Here is a 19,661-nt window from a genome sequence, read left to right as displayed (position 1 = left end):
AACCCAAAAAGGGTGTCCTAAAGATACAGACAAACCATGCTCCCAGTAGCAAGTCCGGATCTGCTGATCACAACACATTGCTGGCCACGTTCACCCAGTCACATATATGAAACATCAGTTGTGTGGTGGTCACCGGTATTCTCAACGTGTGGCTGGATGAGGGTAGCTAGCAGTGTGTTGTGGTCAGCAGATCCGAACTCCCCAGTAACAAGTTCGAGAGTCATAGTCGAAGCATTGAAATTCAGATACCAGACCATTTAATTTACGAGGCAATTTTAAAGGATTTTTCAACCCAACGACGGAGGTAGATCAAAGATTTATCTTTTGTAGGTTCTGTTTTGTTTTTTTGTTAGTGTTGTTCTGGTTTCCAGCCTTGTGCTATTTGTCTAATGAAATGCCATTTTACCAAAAAAAAAAATTTAAAGCATAGATATTACAAAGGCCTCATTCGCTTGTAGGTAAATATGCATGGGAAAGTTGGTTAATAGGGAACTTTTTTTATTGACCAACTTCTCCATATTCTTTTTACATTAAGCAATGGGTCCCACGGTAAAGTTACCCATACTCCCTTGGGTAAAACTTATCCATCTCCTAGGTGGGTAAGTAACTTACCTACCTGGGAGAAATTTTAACAAAACATGATGGGACCATTTTATCCATTTTAATAGTTACTTTTTGTGGGTAAAAATGTCATTTTATTATTTACCTAAGAAAGTAGAAATCAAAAGAACATGGGTAAGTGCATTTACCTAGGTAAATGTTAATACACTTACCTAGATAAGTTGCACTATTACAAATGAGCAAGGCCAAAAAGTATTGAAAAGATGATTTTATGTATATATGGGAGATCGGGTACTTGACCTACCCAACCCGATGGGGTCGAGGATGGGGATTGTTTTGACGGGGTGGGGATGGGGATGGGAATATAAAAATAATCTCGACTAGGGTTGGGGATGGGTAATAAAGTTCCCGCCCTGTCCCGACCCTGATTATATTATTTGTATTAAATATATATTACTATATATATATGATTTTATTTATATTATATATATATATATCAAAATATGTTTAAAATATTATTTATATTTTAAAATTTTCTTTTATTTTGAGTAAATTTATTTTTTTTAAAAATCTATTAATAAAAAATTTTGGGGATTTCTTGGTCAGGCATGGAGGACAATTTTTATCCCCAACAAGGATCAGGGTTGGGGACGGAGAATATAATCCCTACCCCGTTGCCATCAAATTAAGAATGAAATGATTAAATGTTTTATAAATACATGAAATTAAGAATAACTTATAAACTCAAGAAAATGTGTTTTAGTAATTCATTTAAAGTTTGAACTATCGACAACATATACTAAAAAATTGGAAATGGTGAAAAACATTAAATGCATGGACACATTTAGGAAATCAATATAAATCTCATTTTTACTTTAAAAATCTCATTTTTATAATCAATTGACATATTCTCTTTAATTGTTTGTTATTTATTCTGATTTTCTAGTTGATGTTGCAATGAATTTAGAAATGTATCTACGAATACAGGAAAATCTATGATAAGGAAAAGATATGGTATAGGAAGAGTATTGACCAACCAAACCCCACTCATGAATTTTTATAAATAGCACCTGATTGGTTATCGTTTATGATTCCAGTTTACTGGTTAAAAAATTTTCAGATATCATATCTTTTCTATATCATAGTCGAACCCCTACGAATACACATCGATCTAATTGACCGATATGGATCAACACAATACAATATGTACAGCCATGAATAGAACTACAAAGAAAACTTACATCTAGGGCTGCAAGTCGGGGCCGGGTTAGGTCGGATTGAGGCCAATTCTAGCTCAACCCTAAGTTTTAAACCCCCAACCCTAACCCAACTCGAAGTCAACTTTGGGTTGGGCTGGACTTGGGTTAGGCCCAATCCAACCTTCTTCCCATCCCCTAAAATTTCCTAAAACTTCTTAATCTCAGATCTTAACTCAACTTTCACTACATATATTAATCCTATATTTTATTAATATTTGTTTATTGATGTTTTTATTGGTTCTTTAAATACAAAATTCAGAAAAAAAAGTAATGACTACATTTTATTATGAGTTATGACTTATAATAGATCTTTTATGGACAGCAAGCTTTGGGTGGCAAACAATCCTACTTTCTTAGGTTGGGTTAGGATTGGATTTGGGCCAACCCAGCCCAAGTTGCAACCTTACTTACATCCTTGACTAAAACCGAGTTACTGAACCAACTTGGCCATCAAATTATCTATACTTTGGATATGCAAAAATTCATAGTCCTATACCATATAAAGTCGATACTTGCTTGATTTCATTACTGGTCATACATGTATGATTAATACTTGAACATGTGCTAGCGAGTGCTCTCACACTAGTTTTGATATTTCAAACCTTGTTTGAAGGCTGAAAGTACGCTATACTCTCTGACCAATCTTCCCCAAGGATTCTCAAGTAACTCTCTCAACAGCCATATTCTCAACGTACAGCATCACAGCTAAACGTAAAAACCTCTATGTTCACCTTGGTTTTTAAAATCGGACCAGAAAAACTGGGAACCGGTCTTTCATTTTACCCCAAAACCGTTATTTCGCCAAAACCATTGATTGATTTAATCAGCAAACCACTGATTCAGGCATTTGAACCGTCCAACAGTTTCTGCCTTTTTATTTTTTTCTATTCGATTAAAATGGTCAGACCATTCGACTAATCGACCCGGGAATCGGACCCCCAACTGATTCGTTGTCTGATTCAGTTTTAAAAACCTTGATGTTCACGCTGAGGAATATCTGTTAACTGTTACCATTCCACACACGATCCCTTGTGCATCATATTCCACTCGAACAACAGCAAGTGATGACCAATGAAGAGATGGCTATTTTCCTTGATGCCCACTTTCGCCAGCCTATTGGAGGATAGCCTGCAGCTGCAGAACTGGAGGTAAAGAAATTTTTGTTGTGATGATGGGGGAAAATCCTTCACGAATCAGATAGCATCTCAATTCCCCGGCCAATTCACCCTGCTGTGGGTCTCACGATGAGCCCTATGGGGACCATCGAGAACTGACAAAATATTGTACGCTTATACCATCGCCAATCGATCAAAAGTTGAGTGGTGTTCCCAATATACGGAGGTGATACTCTGGGGGTATAAATGCAGGAACAACTTGTTGGTAGCAGATCCATAGTGCTCTCAACGCTATTGGGTTGTCAATACATCTGGTTGCATTTACATAGCGACATAATTGAGAAAAGTGGGATTACCAAGGAGAGAATAAATAAATTCCATGCATTACCACACATACTGAATTCCAAGTTTCCCACCGTCTTTAATTTTTGGTGTGCCAACTGCCATCAATGCTGTATCTCTTGAAATTTTGACATAGGATAGATCCAGAATTCAGACCCAAAATTCCATCGACCCTGTCAAGTACGCTTGTTAAGAAACAAACCTGACAAGAAACTTCCTACCATCCAAGTTGTTCTACTTATCTCTCAACCATTCATTATACTTCTATATGCAAAAGAATCAAATACATTATATTTAATGGGGTAAACCAAATCATATTTGATATATTGAATGGGAGATTTCCTTGGTGCAACAATACTCATGCAAAACATTAGGTGTATATGCTAGGCTGCTAGCAGTCTATAATCACATGCTACCCTGGCTCCTCGCCCAAGAATCTGTCTTACATAGTTGTCTAGATCTGCTAGATACAAGATGAGTAACACAGGCGACGAGGCAAAGACACCCAAACAAGTCAGCAATCAATTTACCAGTTATATCAGGCTTATCAGCATTGACTTTTTTTCCTTTTGTTTCAGTGTACTAGTCCTTGTTACACAGCTTGTTTCTAGCAGATTTAGAGTCATCTTATACGATTACATCCAAAAAGGTATCCCTATACAAAAACATGCAAATGGCAGATGTCATTGTATAGCAGTTCAAGGTCAGTATTTGAACAAGCAGGGAGTCTACCTATCATAAAAGGAAGAGTACTTGAGCTCGGTTGAACAAGTGAACTACATGTTAGGCATTAATTGAAAAGAAACATTATTCTCCTCTATTCCCAATAAATTCCAACTTACAACACAATTCCTTTGAAGAAGATAAGCTCTAAATACAGGTCTTATTTCATGCTTCGTTTGTTCTTCATGTATCCCACATTGACTTTTTCAAGAAAAAACACCATCTACAAATTCCAGACGTACTACGGCGACATGGACAGTGACAATTCATTGGTTCAGTGTTTTGTGAAAGGCAACCTGCATATGAATGGAAACATGAATGTAACTCCAGGCATACAATAAAGAATTGATGCAGTGAACATTAAGTGAATAACTGAATACCCCAACCCATGATTAAAGATAACTTTGGGCCATTCCAAAAACAGGATTCTGCTTTCCACAGGTCATACAGAAAATAGAAAGAGGTTATCTCAAATATTTTTTGGGAAAAATTCCCAATTAGTACCCTGAACTTTAAAATGCGACAATTCAGTACCCAAACTTTTAAAACGTAACAATCCAGTACCTGCCGTTAACTAGCTGTTAACCAGCCATTAAGTGGCATTTGAAAAAGACACAAATGCCCTTCAAGTGTTATTTAATTTTCTTTATCAACCATCTAAACATTGACAAAAAATTAAGTCCCAAACCCTTGCCTTTTCCATTCAAGAAAGTTGGGTTCACATTTGAGTGGGCATTCTGGTGACCCCAACTTTCTTGAATAGAAGAGGCTAGGATTTGAGACTTAATTTTTTGTCAATGTTTGGATGGTTGATAAAGAAAATTAGATGACACTCAAAGGGCATTTGTGTCTTTTTCAAATGCCGCTTAACAGCTGGTTAGCAGCAGGTACTGGATTGTCATGTTTTGAAAGTTCGGGTACCGAATTGTCGCATTTTAAAGTTTGGGGACCAAAGTGGTACAAGGCCCAAAGCACAGGGTACTAATCGGGAATTTTCCCTATTTTTTTAAATCAATATACACTCTCTTTCTCCAACCATTGTAGAAACAGGATTGCTAAAACAAACAGTGGATATTAGGAAATCAGTCAGACACTCAAAAAAGAATCCAGATCTGCTATACTTTCTTCCTAGACTTGCTAATTGCTATATTACAAGTCATTGCTGACAATTGCTACATTACACATCTGTAACGTGTACATGTGAGAATAAAGAGTTTTACACTAGTCACATTAATGTTGAAGCTTAGCAGATCTAGACTCCATGAAACATGCACACGGGTGTGCACAAATTGCACATTCTAGTGTTTTACTCGATAAGGATGCAACCATAAAGTCCCTTTGAAAAGATGCATCCCAAGCATGGTTATATGTGAAAAGAGAGATCCATTATGCAATGCTTCCAAACCCAAATGAAAACAGGACATCTGCAGAAGTTTCAGCAGTAGTACATACAGAAGTTGATGTTTTCAGCAGCTCCCTAATGGCCATCGTAGCATAGCAAGAAGCTGGAAGAGTAAAGCCTAACTTTAGGGCCATCTGGGGTTTCTGAGCATCACAAATATGAAGAGAGTCACCTTCTGACAATCCCATCTCTTTACCATTTTCAGCTTCGCTGTTGCATGTTTGTATTTTTTCATCTTTTGAATTCATTGATTGCTTCTCATAGTCAACAGAGCAAATCTTGAGCTGACTTGAATCAGTGAAGCCTTCCTCCTTGACATTATGAGCAGGTTTCTTTTTAGCAATAGCATCCAAATCTGTCTCCGCCAGGGGTACATTACCATCAGTATACTGGAGCAATTCCCTGAAATTTACATAGAGATCCAGATCTCATCACCATTAAAGATACTAGATTCCTAGGATACGGGATTGGTTGAAAAAAGGCGTGTGTACCATTCAAAGTCAATTGGCTTCTGGAACACCTGCCTATAGCCTCCAGTCATACTGGTTATCGAGAATTCCCTAAACAGGTGTTCATTTATATGAAAACATGTCATTTGACAAGATTGAAAAATTTGCAAGATTTGGTAAACTTAAAAGCCAGAGTTACATACTTGACATTGTGTACACACTCAGCCAAGTTGATGCTATCCTGAGACATTCAACAAAAGGAAGGTGCCAGTAAAGTTAAGAAAATTGAAAACCCATAAAATCATAAAACAACTAGTTCCATGTTCAATTAACACCATCTACTACCACCAACAATTTATCCACACTCAGTTCAGTTTTTCACTGATAATTTAAAAAAAAACACGGGAGATGAATTATCCACTCCCTTGCAGCTAAAGCCTTTTGATCTTCATTCTTTTCCCCTTTCTTTCAATGTTAATAACTGACAAATAACAGAAAGGTAGTCCATCTTTTTTCTTGGTCTCGTCAAACATCTTGAAACTTAACCAATAATTAATATCAAAATCTCTATTCCCAGTGCATAACCACTCAGACTTGTCTAAACTTCCAAGACATGTAAGAGATCATTTCTTTCTTTTGCTTACCTACTATAAACAAAATAGAAGTTTCAATAATTGTATACATTTATTTTCTCATTGCTACTAAAGTAGAATTACCAAGGCCACATCACAGCCCACTCTATTGCTGTATGACCCCCAATCCAATTAAGGAAATAATAAAGAGAGAAAGAACTATCATGCAAAACACACCATTAGGGGGGTGACGGTAGGAGAGATGCACTGCAGTGCAGAATTCAGTAATAAAAGAAGAAAGCAATCAACACACCTTCTTTGCTAAATCATGGTAAACTTGAGCAATATCGTTGGTTGGATACAGTACTCTTGAACTGCCAGAAGGATTGTTTTGCAAGAGTGGGGATAAATTAAGCATAGTCCTCAAAATGACATCAGAAAAGACTATGAACCAGGTATGTCTAGATTGCTCTTACCCAGGCAAAGGAAGTGTGACATCAGCAATTGTATAACCTCCACTTTGGAGGTCCTCTGCATTTACAGCCTGCCACAAGATAGAAAGCCATCTGAGAATTCCCAAATCAAGTGCACATGTAGTTTCAATTCCTACCACATGAACTTTTTGCTTGGGCATGGTCCCACCAAAACAATGACTAAACAGTGTAATCAAACAATCTAGAAGACTAAAAGACATTTTAGCCTATCAAAGTCAGCTGCAACCTAGGCCATAATTAAGCAAGCATGTGTTAAAGAAGACATTTGTTAAATTCAAAAAAGAATATTTAAGGGTACAACAGAATTATAGTTATAGAGGTTTCTAACTAGTGATAATTTAAATATAAAATTGGAAATAAGAAATACTTGGAGCTCTTTTTCCTTTTCTAGAGAGTTTCTTCTTTCCCTCCATCTCCAGAAAACCAAAGGTATTTATGGTTTCATACTGTCTTCCCTCCATCTTCCTCACCTTTAATTCACCAGAAGTATAAGATCATTTTAATCTCATCCTTATAATTGAAAGAGAAGTTATTTCCAGAACTCTTTCTAATAGAAGCATTTGTGCAAATGAAGAAGTCCAATTAAACCTACAATCAAATGAAAAAGATAAAGAACAACAAAAAAAGAAAGAAAATAAAGTGAAAAAAAAGAGTGGAGATAGAGATGTCCTCAATTTATATTTGCATCACATGTACGAGTTTGTTCAAGTTCTGATTGAATAAAGTTCTAGATAGGAAAGAATTGGATTTGCTCACCTTCACATTATTATCCTGTTCTTTAGGTAATGTTGATTCAGTAATTTCATTTAAGTGGCTAGAATCAAATGCCTCATTACAACTATCAACTTCAAATTCAATGTTAACAGCTTCAGTTGGCATTCCAGTAGAACCTCCTTTGTTATATACCAAATCTCCTATCACAACATGATCAATTCCTATCATAGATAAAACTTTTGTCAGGAAGCAAATACACAGAAAAGTTCAAAACAAAATTACAGACCTTTTCTTCAGGGTGGTGCATGTAGATCATAATAATCGCCCTAATGCTTTATCTTCTATTTATTAGCAAGTTCAGTTGAACAAAGGAAACAAAAGCAAAAGAAGAAAGAAGAAGAGTAAGCAAGGCTAAAGTTACAACTGACAGAAGTCCCGAGTACTAGGGGGATGCAACTGGAGTAATGAAGAGAAAGAATATAGTTAACATCATAAATATTTTCCCCATGAGATTATGATGTTTTATGCAACATAACTGTGAATCCTGCACTCAGTTTATCATCTCCACGCCAACCACCCCATAAATACTCGAGTCGGGATCTTCTGCACTTGTCATGCACTTCCATTTAGTCTGTGACAGGTAATCCCATTATACATTTGTATAGATATGAGCTAAAAAAACTCTTTTTGAGTAGAAATGTGCATGTCATGGTTGATTTTGTTTTTACAATAAATTTCTTTAGGTGTCGGCACATCAACAAGTGAATATGCTTTCCAACCCCAGGTCAGAGCATCTTATGTGAACCATTTAAGTTATGGGCCCAAGATATGGCATTAAGACTGCCAATAAAATATCAAATTCACATATACAAATTGTAGCTTCAATGATATCAAAGAATTTAACATGACGGACCATGAACATCAAGTTATAATCCAAACAAGTTTGATAAGGCAGCATTACACTGTTGTACTTGATTAGGGATCTATTGTTAGTTTATTAATAGAATGAGAAAAAAATAAGATAAGAAAAAATGGGTAAATGCAATCATGACTATTTCTTTGTCCAAAAAAATATGCAATCATATCTGTCAACTTCTTTTCTATATAACCTATAATACCGTTCACCCTATCAACACTATTATTCTTCCATGTGATGGAAAAACTATCAAATCTGTTTTTCTGTTCCAGTCAAAAAAAAAATGTAACAAGTTCCAAAAAAATTATTCACCAAGGGGAAAAGACCATATACCGTGTTTTTGCAACCGCATACTTGCAGCATGGTTCCACAAGTAACTTTGGTAACTGTGCACGTACCTAAGCACATGATAGAAATTCAACTATTATCATAAATTTCAAACTTCACAAAACAAAATTTTGTTAAGGCACAATAACACATTAAGCCCTTCAGTAAGAAATATCTTTACTAAAATATTTTCCTCAGGACTAGCCATAGAGAACCATGCTGTATAATGCATTTAGGATAATTAACCTAGATGTATATTATATTCTCTCAATCAACATTAGCATAAAACAATCAATAAATGTCAGCCATATTCATCATCAAAATTGGCACCAATTTTTTTCTTTTTTGATTATTAATCAATAAACTAAAAGAGCATGCAAGAACAACTATCTTACATTTGAAAGTGCTAAATACAAAGCCTTCTTAGAAGGAAAGGCCAAAGCAAGCTTATAAAGAAACAGGTGAATGTAGTCTAGCTAGGTTATCAACCAGTGAGTAATTCATTCTCCACAATACAATTCTGCCATCCCACACCATCTCTAGCTAGGTTATCAACCAGTGAGTCCATTGACTCCACAGATTCACTTGAATGAGATTTTCACATTAGAAAACAGAGCTCCAGATTCTCTCAAGAAATATTTGAACCTCCATGGGGCTTCACTGCCTTCTCTTAGCCAACTTATTACTGCCTGATAAACTCCTTGCACCTTCACATGCTGAATATTAAGCATTTCCATTTCAATGCCTTTGTTCCTGCCATAAGAGGGCTTCCCAAATCTATCAGTCCTGAATAGGCAAACAATATCCCCCGTAAAACTTAAGTATTCCTATCCCCAAAAGTCTCGGGTTACCTATGGAGCAGCCATCATATGTAGATAAATTGCTCCTTGAACTGGGAGAACCCAAGACTGAGTACCTGTCTATAGGGGTGAGCAAAAAAACCAAAAAACCAAACCGACCAAAAAAACCAACTGAAATCGAACCGAAAAATCGGTTGACCGAACCGATCGGTTCGGTTTCGGTTAACCAAACTGACCAATATATATTTTTATATAATATTATATTTAATTTTTTTAAAAAATCAAATAAAAATGTTCGACAATCTGAGAGTGTTCAGACTACCAAACTGAGAGCTGAGACAGGTTCGCCAGTCTAGCACCCGTTGGCTGCCAGTCTGAGTCGTCTAACAGACTGACACCCGCTGGCCGTTGCGCCTTCTTTTTCTTTCCCTCTCTCTCTTGGACTCTCACTCTCTCATACTCCCTCACTCTCTCTCTCTCTCTCATCTCTCATCTCTCAGTCTCTCTGAACTCTCTCTCGCCTCTCAGTCTCTCTAAATTCTCTCTCTCTCGCCTCTCAATCTCTCTAAATTCTCTCTCTCTCTCGCCTCTCAGTCTCTCTGAATTCTCTCTCTCGCCTCTCAATCTCTCTTTGAACTCTCTCTCTCTCACCTCTCGGACTCTCTCTAGTTCTGACCTTTGGCGCTCCGCCCTCCGACTGATTCACCGACGGCCTCCAACACCGGCGATCTACGACACTGGAGGCTTGGCCTGTGGGTTAGAGGCTAATGCATCTCGGCGACACTGGCGATCCCAGTTATCATGTTTTTCCTTTTTTTTTAATTTTAAGGGCATAAAAAAACCGAAAAACCGAACCGCGATTAACCGGTTGTATCGGTTCAATTGAATGTAAAAACCAAACCTATCGGTTCGGTCTAGAAAATTACCCCACGGTTCGATAACCGAACCGTGAGCACCCCTATATGTCTAGTTCTGGATGGGCTTGTAAAATGGGTCAAACCTTTTATCATGGCATCTCTATAAAAACCTCTAAAATTATCTCTATTTTGAGACCGATAAGCCACTCTGAAATAAAGTCTATTGGCTCTTCATCCAATCAATCTTTCCGATTGAATATCGTAGCACCTCCCACGAAATCCATAAGATAGCAGCTCTCATACATCTCCGGATTCTCAACAAAGTTTTTATCTTTAGTCTAAAATATTTAATGTCATGTCTGCATGAATTTTGTAGTAAATTATTTAAACAAGAAGGGATCAGATAACATGAAACACTGATGAGAGAGGGGGGATTCCAAAGTAATAATTTCAATCATTATGCAACAAGAAAATCGATAATTGCAATGATATCCTATTTATTAAATGAAATAAATATACACAAGTTTCATCTCAAACAACTTAAGCTAGTAATTCCTCCTAAACAAGCCGAAAGCTTAAAAAAAAGGAGATTAAAATTTTGGTAGCCCTTGGGTTTTATCGGGCTTACAATTGTGTCAAAATGTCTTTAATTGAAATATATTTCACTATGACTATAAATTGGCAATTATATAACTTAAAGTTCTTACATCTTAACCCTCAAGGAACTTAGAAGAGTATTGATGCTTAAGACATCAATCAAAATATCACCAATTGCAAAAGCATATGCAGATATTCCTTTAAAAAAATATATTTATTTATCACCACAAACAGGAAGTCTGCTAGAAAAGAAATTAAGAAGAATCACATTATGTGTTTAGAGTAACTTCTTACATCATTCTCAGAGTCCTTGGTATAGCCTTCAGGGCTTGCAAGTAGTTGCCAGGGCACTTCTTCAAACATTGGAGCTGGATGAGAAAAGAAATGACATAAAATTAAGCACAAGATACAAGCAAGAAAATTGCATGCAAAACATTAGGCTCCGTTTGGTTTGTGGGAAGATTTGGATGGGATGGGAAAAGATGGGATGGGATGGGAAAGTGTAAAAACTTACCTTTCCATTGTTTGGTTTTATATATGGGAAAATAATAGGAAAACACTGTTACAAGGGAAAAGAGAGAAGAGGAAGATAGAGGGAGAGACAGAGAACTTCATGACTGAAGCTTCGTGTCCTCCGGCACCGATAGTCCCCCCTCCTCCGCCAGTGCTTAATTGACCACCGCGCAGTGGTTAATTGACCATTGCGCGGTGGTCCCCCCTTCTTCGCACTTTCTCTATAATAGAGGATGATCAGAGACGAATAGCCGCTGTGGGGTGCTCTGTTTCACCAAGAGGAAGACGAATAGTAGTTCGTCGGTGGAAAGCAAAGATGTAAAGGAAGGGGGAAGAAAGGGGAAGATGATGAATAGTGTTTCCTGTGTTCGTTGTCGAGAAGACAATGAACAGTGCTTTTTTTGGGCAAAAAACAAAACACGGAAGAAGAGAAGAAGAGAGGAGAGAGGGAGGGAGTGGTTGAGAGGGGGTGCCGCCGCCACTGCTCTGCTTCTGGGTTCGAACGGGGAAGGGGAAGTAACAGTGGTTTCTCAATTTTTCCACTGGGGTTGCACTGTTTTGGTGTGACCCCGGTTCCACGATTTTGGGATCTAGCATCCCATATTTTTCTCATCCCATCCCTCTATTTCCCTTAAAACAAACAAGAGAAACGGGAATATTTTTGGAATATTCCCTTTTTCTCACCCCCATCCCACAAACCAAACGGAGCCTTAGGTTTCCTCCATGGTTAAATCAAAGCCTAGGCAGTCACCTAGCACCTTTATATTACACCTTGCCTCTTAGGAAGGGCAGGCACTTTTTCATGTTATGTATGTTATGTTTATATCATATTGATCAAAAAAAATATTATGTTTATATCATTTATGCTCTACAAAATTCACAATATGCATATTGGTATGCTGCTCATTACTTGTTTGCTTGTTGAATGTATGCACTCCTTCCTTCCTTTATCCTTTCTTTGTTATTAATAAAATATATCCTGGTTAACAAGATGAGGAGAATCCCTTCATCCTTTCTTTGTTATTAATAAAATATATCATGGTTAACAATCAAAAAATACTTATTTGCTTGGATTCTTTTTGTATTATTAACTTGTTTGAATTCAATGTGTTTTTATTTGTTTGGATTCTTGTTACATGAAAACCCATGAATAAACCCATGACAATAAGCCCTGCTACTTTGCTGAATAGAATTGATTATATTGAATATAGAATATTGAAATTTATGATTAAAAGTAATATTAACTCGTGTAATTAGTGATGTAATGTCTTTATGTCGTAATTGTTGGCTATTTTAGTACCTTTCAATACATAATAATCAGAAAATGAAAACCAAGTGTCAACATGGATCATACCCAATCAATTATAGATCCTATTTGTCAAAACAAAATACAAAAAAAAAAAGCCTAACCTAAGCACTTAGGCAACAAGGAGTTCTTCCAGACCGAAAAGGAGTTCCTTTGGACCCAAAACATCAATTTTGGCCTTTTCCCTGTATATCCATGAAAATTAAGTAGGTCCCACCAAAGAGCTTGTTAGACCCAAAAGGAGCCAGAAAGTTAGCCCAAGCCTAACTACCTGACCTTTTGCCTTCACATGAAATTTCAAAAATTATGGTAGGGCAATTTAATTCACATGGCAAGGGTCATCCATTAGGGTCAGCTTTGGCTAAGAAAACCTCACTATGTTGAAAACATGAGAAGGGAGGTCCAAACCACTGAAATAGGTGTGTCAAAGGAGGGAAGAACGCCTAAATTTTATCCTCCACCCTTAAAAAGGAATGTTCAATTTTGAAATTGTAAGACAGTAGAATTATGTAAGTACATTAATCCCCCCCTCTCTCTCTAGCTTACAGAAATAGAGAAAAAGGAAAGATAAAAACAGGTAAATTTAATAAACTTGCCACTTGCCAAAGCCATATATAGAGATTTGAAAAGGAAAAGGCAATCTCAATGTCAAATAAAAGACAATCTGCTCTCTTGGAACAATTCCTTGGTGGGCCAATGACCACTACCTTAATGCATATGGATCAAAGGGTACTAATTTGTTTATTCTATGAATCAGTTAGGAATTTCTAATGCAAAGCAAAGAGAAACCCCTAAGGCTGTGCTTGGGTTGTGAACTAAAAGGATGTGTGGGATAGAAATAAAACCCAGTGGACTACCTTCTACATTTTGCAATTTGGTTCCAAAATAGAATCTTGCCAAACCACAAGAAGCTCAAAATATTATAGTATAGGAATGTTTATTACTAATTTATGAATTACATTGTTCTAACTAGAAAGATCAAAAGATCATAAAATATTGTTCCTCAGAGGTCTAAAACTTTATCAATGATCTTCTTCAAAAAGTGAACAAAGGAATTAAGCAGAAGGATATAATGGGAATAATAACTAAAAGAAATGCACACAGGAGCACCTTATGAGATACTTACTATAGCCCTTTCAGCAACTAGATGACGAGGTAATTGCCTAAGAGTTCCATCAATATCACCACTTTCCTTATAATATTCACGTGCCTTCCAGATTGCTTCACGCTGTTTATCAAGAAGGTTACTGAAAACAAGAATTTAATTGTTCTTATTAAGCATCAACCTCTAATGCACCTAACCATTTTAATGTAAGGTGCCAAATCTTCCCTTTCAAAAAGGATATCCCCTTCTCTTGGATCCAAAATCATGCCTACAGCAGTTTTCCACTCTCCTCGAAGTAATGTTGCTCCAATGAGGTGAGTTGGCACTGAACCACTTCCAAAACGCTGAAAGACATTGCAACATCAATTCAACAAGGTAACTTCAAGTCACATGAGAAACTAGGGAACTTCATAGATTCATTATCACCTCAACAGGGAAAAAAGCTGCAAAGAACATGGTGTAAAAGAAGATATAATCATAAAGGGAGGACCAGAGGCACCATCCTCCTCTCCTGTGCCTTAATATGGTCCACGCTAAAATGGAACGGAACCATCATTCTTAAGCTAGGATCTTCTCAGTCATAGACCAACTTGAGAAATGATCAGATCAGCTTAAGAAACCAAAGTTTCAACCTTTAGTTGTGGATAATCACAATTGAAGCTGATATTACCAATTGAAGTTATAGTTTCAGATGCATCTTAGGAGCATCCCACCTCATGTGTTGATGAGTCTGCCACATACATGCCACAAGGAGAAATTCTCCTTCCAGTGCTTACAAGCAGAGATAGTTAAGTGATAAAAAATAACCAAATAAAAAATTACCTGCAAACCATAGTAGTTGATAAACCCCTTTTTTCCCAAAGCATCTACTGCTGCTTTAATGGTATCTTCAGAATCTGCAACAACTCCTCTGAGAAGAGATGTAAGTGAGTTCATACCATACAGATATACAACCTAAAAAAGAAATCATAATGACTGTTTTGAGTAAGTGATGCTCAAAATCAAAATTAAATTAACATGTGAGGAAGCAACTTACCTCAATGTGATTGTGAAACGATTTCCAAGAAGCCGCCCAAGAACAAGTTCTTCATCAACATGACTGGAATAATAATACACTTACAATTATGCTGACATCACAGAATAATTTGGCAGAACACAAAAACAATAATATTGTACATATAAAGCTTACCAAAAGTCTCCAACTTTGATACCAATCAGCCTGTCGTTGAGAGCAGCCAACCTTTTCGCATGTTGCTTGAAAATAGTTACCTGAAAAGAAGGAAAATAAGCATCTAAGAGGGTATGGTCCTCCAAAAGGTCATCATCACAGCATAAAAGAAGAACTCTTTTGATGCATATGCTATCTCCATTAACAAAAACTCATTCAGTCAATAAACCATGTCCTTAACAAGAACTCTTTTCCAATGTACATTGGTTCTGATCATAGTTGTCAAGGCAACGCCTAGGCAACAAGGCACCCTTGGAGGCTCGCCTGGCCCAGCCGCCTAGCAGTTTTGTGCACTGGGTTATAAAATACTTTTATATTTTTTATTTTTTGACATTATAATTATAAAATAGACATTATTAAACTAGAATATTCATTTTATGTGTTTCTATACTAATTTCTTTTTATTATTTTCTTATTTTCTTAGGGTTCAATCAATGCAACATTGCTAACTGCTGTATTGAACCCATGGTTCACAGTATTGATACACCTCTGTGTATTGGCAGAGGTGCATTGGTACTTATAACGATACTCCCCCTATTTTTTTTCTTTGGTTTTCAATTTCATTTTTAAATATATATATTATTTAAAAAAATGGGTCCCCCAAAAACAGCTGTAAACAGGTATCAGGACCCCAAAAATACAATACAATACAATACACCCGATATGGGGCGTACCATATCGAAATTTTGATCCTTGATTGAACCCTCAAAAATTTCAAAACCTGAACCTAGAAGCAAAGGAAGAACTTAAAATTTTGTCTAATCAACACATTTTCTTCTTCCACCATTTCTTTTCTTCTTTCCTATAACAAAAGTAGGGGTTCATCCCCTACATTTTTTTAATTTTCTTTACTTTGTTCTTTTTCCTCTAATAAAATGTTGCTTTTCTAGACTTAAACATGAAACTTATACTTTTCTTATGAAAATTATGAATGATTATTAAGGAAAGATAGTTATGGAACCTAGGGAACTACCCTAGGATATATGGTTTTACTTAAAAAAAAAAATCATCGCCCCTAGGCGCCCCCTGTCGCCTATCCTCACCTTGGCGCCTTGAAAACTATGGTTCTGATCTATACAGTTCCCTTACTTGACAATAATTAATACGTATCCTATACCTTACCCATTCTAATAATAAATAAATATCAATTCTTGAATCGTTCTTCAAGGCATTATGTTAGTCATGAACCTTAGTACCAAGCCAATGGCCCAGTGGTATTAGCAACATAGTTATTTGAAATACCCTTTTTTAAGGCAAGAAGGGAAAGACATTAGATTGCAGGCGAGAAGGAAATGGGGAACAGGACAACTAGAAAGGTGCATCAATAAGGGTAATAGAAGGAAAATGGCTGCTGAGTACATCTCTTTGGATTTGTAATTTCAAAAGGGAAACACAAGTACCCACATGGACAAAGCTCAAAGCAGGTTGACAAGTTTCCCAGTCAGGGTATCCAGCAAAGATCAAAAAGTCGAGTTAGGTGCAGTGGTTTAAAAGGCACACCTAGGCGCACAGGCGAGGTGCATTTTAGGGTATGCACCTCGCCTAGGTCCTAGGCGCAGCCCTTTCAAAAGGCGCACGCCTGGTGCGCCTAGGCGTGCGACTGATGCGCCTTTTGAAAGTTTGACACTTTTTTGCTTTTTTTGAACATAGCAGCTGGGCCGGGGGCTCTGCCCCCAAACCCCCGTGCCACACCCCTCAAGGAAAGCCCAAACAAGTCCATGTTAGGTGTTAAAGTCTTAGTTCTCACCAGTGTTTTAAAAGCACAAGGCACAAAAAAGGCGCAGGGGTCAATTTGCGCCTAAGGTGCAAGGCACAAAGCGAGGCGCACGCCTTTTTGAATCAAGGCGCAAAAATACAAAAATAAAAAAAATATCAGAAAATTCAAAAAAAATGCCAAAAAATTCAAAAAAATAAAAAAATATAAACATAATATTAATAAAAAATATAAACTTAAATTTTAAAATATTTTTTTAAAAAACCTATTATCTAAAATTAAAATACATAAACATAAGATGTAAAGCATATTCAAATGAGAATTTAAAAATAAAATCAAACATAAAAAACATTTTCAAGCATGTAAAACCTCTAATCTCTTTGTTCACTCAATTGCATTACTTCAAGTAGCTAATGTAATGTAAAACATATTACATTCCAGATTCTACGAGCCACCTTTATGCCATGCCCCTCGAGGCAAGCCCAAACAAGTCCATGTTAGGTCTTAAACTCTTAGTTTTCACACAAAAAATAATGATTTTATAGTTTTAATTGCTTTTTAAGAAGACATTTTATTAGGATGAATGAATGAACAACATTACCAAATTGGGGGATCTTGGAGCTTCGGTGAGCGGTTCAAAAAAAGCAAAAAAGCATCAAATTTTCAAAAGGCGCACACCTGGGCTGAGGCACAAGGCGCATCAGGCATGCGCCTTTTTTAAAGGGTTGTGCCTAGGACCTAGGCGAGGTGCATACCCTGAAATGTAACTCGCCTATGCGCCTAGGCACACCTCAGGCGCACCTTTTAAATCACTAGTTCTCTAATTGCTTTTTAACAAAATATTTTATTAGGATGAATGAATGAACAACATTAGCAATTTTTTTTTAATTTTCTGACAATTGTTTTTTTTTTTTATTTTTTAGCATTTTTTTGTAGTTTTGTGCCTTGCTTCAAAAAGGCGTGTGCCTCACCTTGCGCCTCAAGCACAAACTGACCTCTACGCCTTTCTTTGCACCTTGCACTTTTAAAACACTGGTTAGGTGAAAAGGGAATGGGATTCAAATTCAAAAGCGTGAAAAGATGAGAAGGACAAATGACAAGCTCCAGCTAGCCTGATAAAGCCAATAGCATAGGTGCTCTTGCAGGAGTTACCAAGTTTGTGGGGGAAAGTAGGTGGTAAATGGCAAAGGGAGGAAAGAAGGTCAGCAGTTTAACTAGATACTAATTGTTGGAGTAAGGAGCACGGAAGGAGATAGAAATTATCTAATCACGGGGCAGAGAAAACATAACGTAGGAAATGGAATTTAAAAAAAAAATCACACAATAACGGCTGCCTAGTGCTTTGTTCTTTCCTAGAAGAGATAATTATTAAACTAGTTCTTTAGGCAGTTACCACTTGTAGGGGACTTTAGTGGTTGCGTGTTCAATTCTTAATCCATGTCAACTGTGCAAGAAAAAATTATAGGGTTATTAGATATCTTTGTTAAGCTATTTAATTAGTAAGCATGTGTACAATGTACAGATAAACTAATAATATAAAATATCAATACTGTTTCTTTTTTGCTGCATATAATCCATTATTGGTGAAATAAAGTAACAAACATTGAATAAGTGGCATTCATCAAAAAAAAAAACATTGAATAACTGGCACACTAGGAAAAAGGTCTGAAACTGTTTTCAGATATCAAGAATAAAGACTTTCAGGGACTGAGGTGTCATTGCTGCCTCATCATCTAGAAGACAAAAATCTGCTGAGAAGTGGTCACCCCCAATAGGTGGCTGGAAGAAACTGAATTTTGATGGGAGTTGTTTGGGTAATCTGGGCCCCTCAGGCATAGGGGGTCATTAGGGATGATGAAGGAAACATCATAGCTTTATACTAGGGACCTGCTGAACAAGGTGATGTGGCAAGATCAGAACTATTGGCTGCAGTATATGGGGTCGAGAAGGCAAAAGAGTTGGGTATTGATAGACTGATCATTGAGGGAGACTCAGAAACTGTTGTGAAATGGTTGAAGAAGGGGGGGGGGGGTCATGCATTTGAGGAATGAATTCAGGTAATTTAAATGGCTATCAAAGGACATGACAATCCAAGTTAAATAGGTGAGGAGAACTGCCAACAGCTTAGCAGATGGTCTAGCAAAGCAAGGGGTACAAAGTACTCATCTGTATTGGGCTCAATTGTAATTCTTGGGTTGGATCATCTTTTCTAAAGCTGTGTTCATTTTTTTCACAACCTCTAGTTGTAACCATGTTTTCTTCTTATTAATGAATCATTTCTGTGTTGCAGATCAAAAAAATAGAAATAAACATTCAATTAAAAATAAGAAATAGAAAGTCTAATTTATAAATGCTCAAATAAATTAGCAATAACAAAAATGAATATAGTAGAATAAAGGTTCTGAATTGGTTAGCTACATCTATTCAATAGAAGAGATACATTATTTTGATGACATATAGAGGAATGATGCAGTCAATTCAGAAAATTGATCATGTGAAAGTGTACAAGGGCAGCAATTCTACATAGTTTTTGGTACAAGAGAGACAATTGAATCTTCAATGATTGCAGATGACATAGAAATACAATTGATCTAATTACAATCAGAGTAGCTCGTTATAGGCCTTGATAAAGATTCAAAGGTGTCTCTATAGAGACTATTCTAGATA

General features: G+C 36.7%; 1 protein-coding gene across 2 annotated transcripts in view; it reads right to left on the bottom strand.

The window, feature by feature from the left end:
• Nucleotides 1-4,040: 4,040 nt before the first annotated feature.
• Nucleotides 4,041-19,661, bottom strand: part of LOC104596597 (Pseudouridine synthase family protein) — a 32,977-nt gene continuing 17,356 nt past the window's right edge. For both annotated transcript variants that reach the window (XM_088895133.1, XM_088895134.1), the window contains exons 7-20: nucleotides 15,242-15,321; nucleotides 15,089-15,151; nucleotides 14,875-14,962; nucleotides 14,294-14,396; nucleotides 14,074-14,177; nucleotides 11,423-11,496; nucleotides 8,881-8,945; nucleotides 7,674-7,852; nucleotides 6,900-6,967; nucleotides 6,737-6,797; nucleotides 6,055-6,092; nucleotides 5,894-5,962; nucleotides 5,453-5,804; nucleotides 4,041-4,296 (exon numbers count right to left, since the gene is read on the bottom strand). In XM_088895133.1, coding sequence (XP_088751259.1) covers nucleotides 4,267-4,296; nucleotides 5,453-5,804; nucleotides 5,894-5,962; nucleotides 6,055-6,092; nucleotides 6,737-6,797; nucleotides 6,900-6,967; nucleotides 7,674-7,852; nucleotides 8,881-8,945; nucleotides 11,423-11,496; nucleotides 14,074-14,177; nucleotides 14,294-14,396; nucleotides 14,875-14,962; nucleotides 15,089-15,151; nucleotides 15,242-15,321 — 1,374 coding nt within the window. In that variant the 3' untranslated portion in view covers nucleotides 4,041-4,266. The remainder of the gene's footprint in view (nucleotides 4,297-5,452; nucleotides 5,805-5,893; nucleotides 5,963-6,054; nucleotides 6,093-6,736; nucleotides 6,798-6,899; nucleotides 6,968-7,673; nucleotides 7,853-8,880; nucleotides 8,946-11,422; nucleotides 11,497-14,073; nucleotides 14,178-14,293; nucleotides 14,397-14,874; nucleotides 14,963-15,088; nucleotides 15,152-15,241; nucleotides 15,322-19,661) is intronic.

This window comes from Nelumbo nucifera, chromosome 1 (assembly GCF_055504915.1).
Source record: "Nelumbo nucifera cultivar China Antique chromosome 1, China Antique-T2T, whole genome shotgun sequence".
Lineage (NCBI taxonomy): Eukaryota > Viridiplantae > Streptophyta > Magnoliopsida > Proteales > Nelumbonaceae > Nelumbo > Nelumbo nucifera.
Note: the sequence above shows the minus strand (reverse complement) of the source record. Positions and strands in the feature narration are given on the sequence as shown.